The following is a 9,859-nucleotide window of genomic DNA, read 5'->3' on the forward strand; positions in this document are numbered from 1 at the left end:
CCCCCGACCACCACCTCCAGATCCCCTGCCCTGGCCTCACCTCGCAGCCGCTGCAGCTTGCCCTGGGTATCTCGCAGCAGCCCGGCGGCCTCGTCCCGCAGCCGCTGCGCCCGGCTGCCCGCCTGCCGTGCGCCCTGCGCCCGGTGCTCCACTAGCTCCTGCGCCGTTCGGTACCGGTCCCGCAGCGGCCCCTCCAGCACCTGCTGGGCAGCGGGGCCGGTCAGCGGGAGCCCCGCGGGACCCCCATCAGCACCCCATGCCCACCGCTCGCCCACCTGCTTGGCCTCCCCGGCTCGGTCCCGCGCAGCACCAGCTGCCTCCTGGGCACGTGTGGCCGCCAGGCTGTTGTTGGCTCGCTTCACCTTCAGGGCGTCTGTCTGTCCGTCCAGGAGCCCGATCCGCCCCATGGCACCCGCCAGCTGCTGCTCTGCGCTCGCTGTCTGGTCCTGCATCTGGAGACCGGTGTCATGGGGGAAGGGCACGGTCAGGATGCCCCCATGGTCGGGACGGGGCCCTGCCCATCCCTGTGAGGCTGAGGACATGCGGACAGGACCCTTACCGTGCCGAGGACCCTCTCGCTGTGCTGGATGTCACCGGCGGCACGATGCAGTGCCTGCTCCGCCATGCCCTGGGCTTGTCGGGCCTCCTCCAGTGCCTGCCGCACTGCCTCAGCCATGTCCCTCACCCGCTCCGCCCGCGACCTGTGGCCAGGGCAGCACAGCCTCAGTGCCAGCCTGGGCTGGGGGTCCCCGGGGAGGCTGCGTCCCCACGTCCCTGGGCTCACCTGGCCCGCTGGGCATTCTGCAGCAGCTGCCCAGCCCGGTGCACGTCGCCAGCCGTCTGCTCCAGGATGGCATCTACGCTGGCCAGGCTGAGCACCCGTGCCTTGATCTCCTCAGCCAGGCGGTGGATCTGGGCCGGCGCGGCGGGGAGCGACAGCTCCAGCACCCGGCTGGCTACCACCTCGATGCTCTCAGGGTCAGCCCCCTCCTCTGCGGGTGGGAGCTGTCAGTGTCCCCTGCAGCACCCCAGAGTGGAGGGGACGGGTGGACCGATGGGCGGGGGGGAGCCACGGGGAGCCAGAGGGAGCCATGGGGAGGGACCATGGGGCAGGGGACAGTTGGGGGGGCACAGGATGGTCAGGGAACAGCAGGGACCGTGCAATGCAGCGCGGGGCAGGGGCTGCGCAGTGCAGTGCCAGGGTGGTACAGCCCACATGCAGTGCAGGGACCATGCAGTGCAGCGCGATGCAGGGTTGGTGCAGTGTGGTGCAGGTGCAGAGCCACACAGTGTCGGGCAGGGGCAGCCAGCCCCCCCGGCATGCCGGCACTCACGGCTCAGGAAGGCCTTGACTTGGCTGATGAGCTCCCGCAGCTCCCTGTTGGAGCTCTCCACGCGGGCCCTGGTCTGGTTTGCTTTGTCCAGGGCTGCCTGTGCCCGCAGCCGGGCTTCATCTGCCTTCCCCTTGGCCTCGGCCACCTGAGCAGAGGCAGAGACCCTCAGCACCAGCCCCAAGGGCTGGCGGGCACGGCCATGCCAGCCGCTCCCACCAGCACCCATGTGCCACGCACCTTGTGGGAGAGCTGGGCCACGTCGCCAGCAGCCCGCCGTAGCTCCTCCTGGGCATGGCGTGCCCGGTCCAGTGCGCTGTCAGCCGTGGACACGGCCCCACCGCAGCTCAGACCCCCGCAGCGCCGTCCTCCGTCCTCGTCTCGGCACCCAGCTCCCCCGCAGGGGCTGTCGGCACAGGGCACATCGCCTGCCGCACCGCACACCTGCAAGGCAGCGTGGGCTCGGGGCGGCTCCAGGCATCATCCCCACCAGGTCCCCTCCCTGTGTCCCACCTTCTCGTTGAGTGGGTGCAGGCTCAGCGCCCGTGCCCTCCCCGCCAGGTCCATCAGTGCCCGCCGGCTGGCTGCGTTTTGGCGATTGAAGTCGTCTCGCCGGCTGGCCAGGAGCTGCTCAGTGCGGTGCCGGGTGGCAGTCGAGGCACTGATGGGGCTGGGCATGGCACGGGTGGAGGCATCTGCCCGGCGCTCGGCCTCCCGTGACTCCCAGTGGGCCTGGCGGATGCTGTCGTAGGCGCCTGGGGACAGCAGGAGCACCGTCAGACCCCCGGCCACAGCCCCGCCGCCCCGGCCCGGCTCTGCAGCACAGCTCACCAATGAAATTGGAGGTCTTGAGGGCATGCAGCCGCTGCTCCAGGTCCTGCAGGCTGTGGTTGAGGGCACGAGCGCCCCGGTCCACCGCGCTCAGTATGTGGCTGGCATTGAAGTTGGCGTCCTGGGTGGTCGTCAGCTCCCCCTCCAGCCGCGTCAGCCTCTCCGTCGCCTCCTCGATCTGCCGCCTGCAAGGGAAGGGGGTGACAACCTGCCACCGAGGCCACCCCGGGAGCTGTGCCCCACGGTGGGTGCTCACCGCAGCCCCTCCATGGCATGCGTCAGGTGGGCGGCGGTGGCGGCAGTGGCATTGCGGGCGACCACCACGTCACGCACGGTGGCCAGGCTCTCCTCTAGCCGCCGGAAGGTGCCCTCGAAGGTGCCAGCGGCCCCGGTGTGCTGCAGGAGGCTGGCCCGCTGCGCCAGCGCCCGGGTGCGGGCGGCTAGGTCCTGCACCACCCGGTCCCAGTCCCCGAAGCAGGGGTGACAGGGCTGGCAGGCAGGGAAGGCACCGGCAAAGCCCCGGGCGCACTGGTCACAGCGGACTCCAGAGATGCCAGGCCGGCAGTCGCAGTGGCCGCTGCTGCGGTGGCACTGGGCACTGGCAATGCCACGGGGGTCGCAGTCGCAGGCTGTGGGGAGAGCGGTGTCAGGGTGCCGTGGGGCCCACTGCAGGCCCTCCACCAGCACCGGCTCTCACCTCGGCACAACTGCCGCGGGTCGCCCCAGTGTTGCTCCTGGCAGTCGGCACAGGTCCGGCCCCCGAAGCCCGGCCGGCAGGAGCACTGCCCAGTGAACTAAAAGACACGGCGCAGCCGAGGCTAGCACTACTGCAGCGCACTCCCAGCCCCATCCCGTCCCCTGTCCCTGTTGCATCTCACCTGGTTGCAAGTGGGTGTCAGGGCATGCTGGGGGTGGCAGGCGCAGGGCTGGCAGCCCTGCCCGCTGCCCAGGTTCCAGAAGTTGGGGCTGCAGCGGTCGCAGCTCTGGCCCTCCACGTGGGGCAGGCAGTGGCACTGCCCGCTGCGCCCATCACACTGGCACTGCTGGGGCCCACAGGTGCTGGCATCAGTGCCCAACGCGTTGCAGGAGCAACCTGGAACCAGACAGGGGCTGAGCAGGGACAGGGATGGGGACAGGGCGGGGGGGGAATGAGAGGGAATGGGGGGGGACAGGATGAGGATGGGGACAGGATGGGGATGAGATTGGGATGGAGATGGGATGGTGCAGATGGTACAGGGACACAGGGAGGGATGTGATGGGGATGGTGATGGGTGAGGGTGGAGGCAGGATGGAGACAGAGATTGGGCAGGGATGGGCTGGGGATCAGATGGAGGTGGGATGGGAACAGCATAAGGACCACTGACGGGGATGGGATGGAGATGGGACAGGGACAGGGTCAGGATAGAGATGGGATAAGGATGGGATGGGGACAGAGTCAGGGTGGCAGTGGGGATGGGATGGCAACGGGGACAGGAATGGGCATGAGGTGAGGATGTAAATGGGATGGGACAAGTTGGGCAGGGGGACAAGGATGGGGCTGCAGTGCCAGGGCTGGGCAGAGGAGACAGCAGGAGACAGCAGGGCAGAGCTGCAGGGACCCCACAGCGCTGTGCATGAGCAAGGGCAGCCATGGGCACACATGGTTTCCAGTGATGTGCTGGGCCCTGCACGCAACTGTGTCGGCATGTCTGTGGGTACTCACGCCTGCAGCTGTGCCGCGTGGCATCCCCGTAGTAGCCAGGCTGGCACTCGGCGCAGTGGGGTCCCGCCGTGTTGTAGAGGCAGCGCAGGCAGCGACCCGTGCGCCGGTCACACGCCTCTGGGTCCGTCATGTCGATGTTATCGTGGCACTGGCAGGGCAGGCAGCGCCCGCCGGGCTGCAGCGGGTCCCCGTAGTACCCAGGGGCGCACTCGTCACAGCGGGGACCTGCCGGCACAGAGTACTGGGCAGCGCCTGGGGACGGGGGACCCCCAAGGGCACCGAGCGTGCTGCGGCAGGCACCCACCTGTGTACCCAGGGCTGCACTGGCAGACAACCTGCTGGGAGCGGCTGTCCTGGTAGCAGGAGGCAGCGAAGTGCCGGGGGCTGCCGGGCCCCTCAGGGCAGGGGCAGGGCCGGCAGTGCTGCCCGGAGCCCAGCGCTGGGTTCCCAAAGTGCCCGGCCGCACACCTGCGGGCTGGAGGTCAGCAGGGGCCAGGGCTGCCGGCAGCACCCTGCCCCAGTCCAGGAGCACACTGCACTTACCTCTGGCACCTCTCGCCATCCGTGTGGTCGCGGCAGCGCAGGCAGCTGCCCGTCCATGGGTCACAGTCCTCGGTGTGCCCATTGCACTGGCAACGCCGGCAGGTAGGGAAGCCCCAGTAGCCCGGCTGGCAGCGGTCGCAGCGTGGGCCATGGGCACCCTCACGGCAGGAGCACTGCCCCGTGGCACTGTCGCAGACCGTGCTCACCGACCCCTCGCTGCTGCACTGGCACGCTGGAAGGCACGGCACCCCCAGTGTCAGTCCCTGATCTGCAGAGAGCACCCCTCCCCGGTGCCCCCAGCCCTGGGGTGCTCGGGCTCCTCTCCAGGCTGGGCTGGCACAGCCTCACGGCACTCACCTCGGCATCCGCTGGGCCCAAAGCCGAAGGTTCCCGGGGAGCAGCGGTGGCAGCGCCGTCCCATGACGTTGGGTTTGCACTGGCACTGCCCACCCTGGGGCCGGCACTCGGCGCTGAGCGAGCCCTGGGGGTCACAGAGGCACGCTGCGGGCAGAGAGGGGGTGAGCGCCAGCTGCTACAGGGCGCGGGAGGGGCGCGGGAGGGGCGCGGGATGGGGCACGGAGCTGTACTCACGCAGCGCCCCGTCATGCAGGATGGCCGAGAGGCTGTGCAGGAGGCTGGAGCAGGGCTCGGCCATGGGTGAGGGCCCCACGGCGTGGAAGGGCTGGGCGCAGCGGTACCGCTCAAAGGTCTGCCGGCGCTCCATGGAGCCGGGGTCGCCCGCGATGAACATCTCCAGCGAGGAGTAACGAGGCAGGAGCACCAGCTGGGGGGGGCAATTCAGTGGGATATCACACCCGTCTCTCCCCGTGTCCTCTACAGCCGCACCCTGCCCCCCCAAAGGGTTCCTGTCCCCCACCCTTCTGCCCGGCTGTCCCTCACCGAATCGATGAGCACGCTGGCGGTGGGATCCTGCCGAGCAGTGGCACAGCCCAGCTCCAGACGGAGGGTGTAGGAGACGCCCCGCTCCAGGCAGATGGGCTGGGGCAGCACCACGTATCTGGGTGGAGGCAAAGCAGAGCATGGGCAGCCGGGTGCCTCCCGCGAGCCCTGGCACAGTCTGGTCCCAGCAAGGTGCTCACCTGGCACCGGAGGGGAGGCTGGTGGAGAGCTGGTCGTCAGCCGGGATGGTGTTTCCGCAAGGGCTGCTGGCGGAGACAGGGCTGGGGCGCAGCACCCTTACCCTCACCTCCTGCCAGGGCTCCGGGTGCTGCCGGCAGAGAAAGGGCTGTGCCAAAAAGCCTCACCGTCCAGTACTCACCACCACCACAACTTCCCAATTTGGCGATACATCCCACCGCCAGCTTCACCACCTGGTGCCCACCTGGGGCTCATAGCGGATGATCACGTTGTACTCGGTGGAGAAAGGCACATCACTCACGTGAAACTCCACCCAGCCACCTTCCAGCATGCGGGCAAAGCCCGTCCCTGTCCACGAAGCTGGGTGGTCCGTGGGGGGCTCACGCTCCACCACTGAGCCCTGGTGTGAGGGGGGGTTGTGAGATGGGACCCAAAACATTGCCTTTGCCAGCAGGTACCACTCTGCCCTGCTGCCCCAGTGGGGCAGAGTGGTGCCTGCTGGCTTAGGGACCCTGCAAAGAGCCACCCAGTGCCCTGCTCTGCCTGATGTCCCCCCCAGGGACACCTTTGTCTCTTACCTGATGCAGCCGAGCATCCTCAGCCTCGTAGGTGTAATGGTCCAGGTTGATGCGGTAGAAGCCGGGCTCCACCTGGCCGCATTGTCTTCCCATCACATGGCTGCGGCATGGGCACTGCCCCGTCTCCATGGCGCACCTGGTACCCCGGCGGCACCATCAGCCCCGGTGCTGGCAGGGATGCCCCTCACCCCCTGCATCCCCACAAAGACTCACAGGTTGTTGCGGGCACCTCCCACGTCGCAGTCACAGGGCCGGCAGCCCGGGAGGTCGTGGCTCAGCCCCCAGTGCTCGGGCTGCAGAGGGCAAGGGTGTCAGGGAGTGCCCAGCTGTGGTGCCACGGTCCCAAGCACTGTGCATGGCCCCCAAGCACCGTGCACGGGCCCTGGCACACCCCCACTCACCAGGCACTGGTCACAGTTGTGCCCGGTCACCAGCCGCTTGCAGAAGCACTCGCCGCTGACGGGGTCGCACCGGCTGCCCTCAGCCACCGTGCCACGGGGGTCACACTGGCACCCTGTACAGAGAACCAGCAGCGTCCGGCGGAGCCGAGCCACATGCCCGACCCCGGCAGTGATGTCCCGGTACCTACGTTGGCAGCCCTGCGGGTTGGCAGCACTGAGGCCGAAGAAGCCGGGTTTGCAGCGGTCACAGCGGGAACCAGCCACGTGCTCCTTGCAGCGGCACTGCCCCGCAATCAGCCCCCGGGCCGGGTCATCAGCGCTGTCGCACAGCCCCCCATCCAGAGAGCCCTCAGGGTCGCAGTCGCAGGCTGGGGGTGCAGGCAGGGTCAGTACCCTGACCCCCCCGGCTTGGCCCCATGCCGCACACCCCCCCACACTGACCTCGGCACACTGCGGGGTCCCGCAGGTCCTTGCTGGGGTCCTTGTAGTAGAAGGGCTTGCAGAGGTGGCAGCGGCGGCCCATGGTGTTGTGCTGGCAGCTGTCACACACAGCCCCGCTGCTGTTCCCCGTGGCCAGGAAGACAGCCATGTCGAAGTGGCACCGCTGCGAGTGCTCGTTGCAGTCACAGCCTGTGGGGACAGCACCGTGGCACAGCAAGTGGCACCCCAACCCCCTGTCTGGCAGGCAGCACCCCCAGTGCCAAACCTCCCCAGACCTGACTCCCCTCACCCCAGTATGCAGCACCCCAACCCCAAACCTCCCCAAACTACAGCAGGCAGCATCCCAACCCCCCTACAACTGGTGTGCAGGATGCCAGTCCCCACCCAACCATATCCCAGTGTGCAGCACCCCAAAACCCCTGTAATGGCGCAGCCTGCCAGCCCTGGCACCGGGATCTCTGTGCCAGGAGCCAGTGCCAGCGCAGGCCACTCACGGCGGCAGGCGTTGGTGCTGGAGCCCTCAGCCGGGCGCCAGGGCAGGTCGTGGTAGAAGTCCTCACAGCGCTCGCAGTTCAGCCCCTGCGTGTGGTGCTTGCAGACGCAGCGCCCGTGCACCTGCCGGGACACCACGGTGAGGGGCTGCAGGGTCAGGCAGCCCAGCTACCTGGCTCCGGCAGGGCACGCGGGGCCGGCTCACCCTACCATGCCATCGGTAGTGGTGAGGGCCCCGCTGAGCGGCGCGCACTCAGAGGCATGCCCGTAGCAGAAGCAGTTCCCACGCAGCACCAGCTCGTAGAGTGCATAGTAGTACTTCTCCCGGATCTCCCGCCGCGAGTCCAGCAGGTTGTCCCCCAGCGTGTGCAGCTTGGTGAGGTTCACCCGCAGGTTGGTGACGCGCAGCAGGTCTAGGGCAGGGAGAGACCAGCGTTGGCACAGGGCGGCCGGGCTTGTCCATGCGCGGCTCGGCTCGCCTGTGCACGGTTGGGCCGGGCTGTGCACGGCATGGGATGTCTGTGCAGGGCTGCGCACCATCGGGCTGGGCTGTGAGTGACTTTCTATGGCACGACTTATTGGCACAGGGCTGCGCGTGGTTTGGCTCCCATGCACGTGGTTGCACGTGGCCCAGCTGGGCTGTACGTAGCTGCGGTGGTTCGGCTCCCATGCACGTGGTTGCACACGGTCAGGCTGTGCACAACTCACTGGGGCTGTGCATGGGCTGGGGCCCTGCAGGGCCCCCCAGCAGACACAAGCTGGGACCCCACCAGTGCAGAACAAGTGCTCTGGGCAAGAGCACCTTACTGGGCATCGGGGTACTCACCACTGTGCCCGGAGGATGACTGTGCCCAGTGGGCGCAACCTTGGGGGCCCCGGCAGGACAGGACGGCTCCCTGGGACTGCAGCTTCCCAGCAGCCCTGCCCTGCAGATTCCTCCCGTCCTGCTCCCAGCCTAAATTTAGCGCTGGGTGATTAACCCGCTGTGTCCTGCGCCCGGCCCGACTCCTCTGCCCGTCACTGACCCCATCCTGCACCACAGCCACCACTCGGCACTGCGCTCAGCTCCGGCATGGCTCCGACACTGCCGTACCCCTCCGCTCGACCCGATGCAGCCTGACCTTCAGCTGCTCCCACAGTGGGGGGGGTGCAGGAGGGGCCCGAGTCCCCACAGGCTGGATCTGGCCCTGACCCCACCGTGGGGCTCAGAGCAGGGAGAGAGCAGCCAAAATAGCTGCACCCAAAATAGAGCAGTCAGGCAGGAGCCCGGGGCGGGCGACTCACTCTGGATGGCGGGGCTGTAGGGGTCCCGGATGGGGATGGCGGGGTCCAGCACCCGGTAGATCACCTAGAGGGGAGAGCAGGGCAGTGAGGGCAGAGCGGGTGATCCTGCGACCCTCCCGTGGCACTGCCAGGGCCTCACCTCCCCCTCGGTGGAGGGCTCGATGTCGGAGTAGCGGGACTCGCAGACGACGTCGTCGACGCGGCGAGGGGGCCCACGAGGGACGTGGGGGAAGGAGGCAGCGCAGTCGTAGGCGAAGTAGCGGTAGACCTTCCAGCTGCGCCCAAAGTCGGCTGAACGCTCCACCAGCATGGCCGCGGGGCGGAAGGTCTGCAGGACACTCAGGTGGGACGAGGGCCAGCCCCACAGCCCCCACAGGCCCCAGCCCATCCTGTACCATCCCATCCCAACCCATCCCATCCCATCCTGGGTAGCTGCATGCCAAGACCCACCTTGAAGGTCATGATGAGGTGGGTGAAGTGGAACTCGGCCTCCAGGTCCAGCTGGATGCTGACGTGCTCCACACCTGGGGATGGCAGGCGTGACTGTGGGGAGCACCCACCCGCGGGTCCCCGGGGCTCGTCCCCCCCACCCGGCCGCGGTCCAGGGGTGCGGCCGCGGCCGCCGGCTGAGTCACACTTCCTCAGCGTGGGAGGAAGGGAAGGAGAGCCCCCCGGGACGCCCTGCCGCTCACCGTTCTCCGACTGCCACCAGGCTTTCTTGGGGCGGGGGGCGAAGGTAGTGACCACGTTCTCGATGCGGTGGCTGTTGGCGTTGGCGCGGGCGTCGTAGGGCCGCCGCGAGTCGCAGACGAAGCACTTCTTCTCCTCCTGCGAGCGGGAGGCTCGGCGGTGTGTGTCCCCATCCCCGTCCTGTCCCCCCCATCCCTGTCCGGTCCCCCCAGTCCCCATCCCGTCCCCGTCCCGCTCACCTGGAGGTGGCTGACGATGCAGTAGGGCTGAGGCCGGCGCAGCCCGCAGGTGGAGGTGGCACTCAGGCGGGGGGCTCGCCCCACCAGCAGGTCACCGGTGGCCGGGTAGCAACTGCCGCGGGCGCAGCCCTGGGGGGAATCGGGGGCCAGGGCCCCCCCCAGCCCTGCGGGGCAGCGGGCGGCTGAGGGCGCTGGGGGGGGCCAGGGCCCCTTCCGCGGCTGCCCGGAA

At 68.8% G+C, this 9,859-nt stretch overlaps 1 protein-coding gene across 1 annotated transcript in view; it reads right to left on the minus strand.

Annotated features, from left to right (window-relative positions):
* LAMB2 (laminin, beta 2 (laminin S)) overlaps window positions 1–9,789 on the minus strand; it is a gene marked incomplete at its 5' end in the record, with an annotated part of 9,971 nt that extends 182 nt beyond the window's left edge. Inside the window, 31 exons of the mRNA XM_010573465.1 lie at window positions 41–200; window positions 276–452; window positions 560–701; window positions 785–992; window positions 1,335–1,479; window positions 1,572–1,775; window positions 1,845–2,086; window positions 2,163–2,347; window positions 2,419–2,791; window positions 2,860–2,956; window positions 3,041–3,255; window positions 3,865–4,089; window positions 4,169–4,332; window positions 4,408–4,639; window positions 4,765–4,908; window positions 4,999–5,191; window positions 5,308–5,425; window positions 5,508–5,635; window positions 5,750–5,905; window positions 6,084–6,219; window positions 6,297–6,376; window positions 6,485–6,597; window positions 6,673–6,852; window positions 6,926–7,114; window positions 7,420–7,540; window positions 7,628–7,830; window positions 8,702–8,765; window positions 8,841–9,029; window positions 9,152–9,225; window positions 9,394–9,529; window positions 9,631–9,789. Coding sequence (XP_010571767.1) covers window positions 41–200; window positions 276–452; window positions 560–701; window positions 785–992; window positions 1,335–1,479; window positions 1,572–1,775; window positions 1,845–2,086; window positions 2,163–2,347; window positions 2,419–2,791; window positions 2,860–2,956; window positions 3,041–3,255; window positions 3,865–4,089; window positions 4,169–4,332; window positions 4,408–4,639; window positions 4,765–4,908; window positions 4,999–5,191; window positions 5,308–5,425; window positions 5,508–5,635; window positions 5,750–5,905; window positions 6,084–6,219; window positions 6,297–6,376; window positions 6,485–6,597; window positions 6,673–6,852; window positions 6,926–7,114; window positions 7,420–7,540; window positions 7,628–7,830; window positions 8,702–8,765; window positions 8,841–9,029; window positions 9,152–9,225; window positions 9,394–9,529; window positions 9,631–9,789 — 5,152 coding nt within the window. The remainder of the gene's footprint in view (window positions 1–40; window positions 201–275; window positions 453–559; window positions 702–784; window positions 993–1,334; window positions 1,480–1,571; window positions 1,776–1,844; window positions 2,087–2,162; window positions 2,348–2,418; window positions 2,792–2,859; window positions 2,957–3,040; window positions 3,256–3,864; window positions 4,090–4,168; window positions 4,333–4,407; window positions 4,640–4,764; window positions 4,909–4,998; window positions 5,192–5,307; window positions 5,426–5,507; window positions 5,636–5,749; window positions 5,906–6,083; window positions 6,220–6,296; window positions 6,377–6,484; window positions 6,598–6,672; window positions 6,853–6,925; window positions 7,115–7,419; window positions 7,541–7,627; window positions 7,831–8,701; window positions 8,766–8,840; window positions 9,030–9,151; window positions 9,226–9,393; window positions 9,530–9,630) is intronic.
* Window positions 9,790–9,859: the final 70 nt, after the last annotated feature.

This window comes from Haliaeetus leucocephalus, unplaced genomic scaffold (assembly GCF_000737465.1).
Source record: "Haliaeetus leucocephalus isolate CR32 unplaced genomic scaffold, Haliaeetus_leucocephalus-4.0 Scaffold2, whole genome shotgun sequence".
Taxonomy (NCBI): domain Eukaryota; kingdom Metazoa; phylum Chordata; class Aves; order Accipitriformes; family Accipitridae; genus Haliaeetus; species Haliaeetus leucocephalus.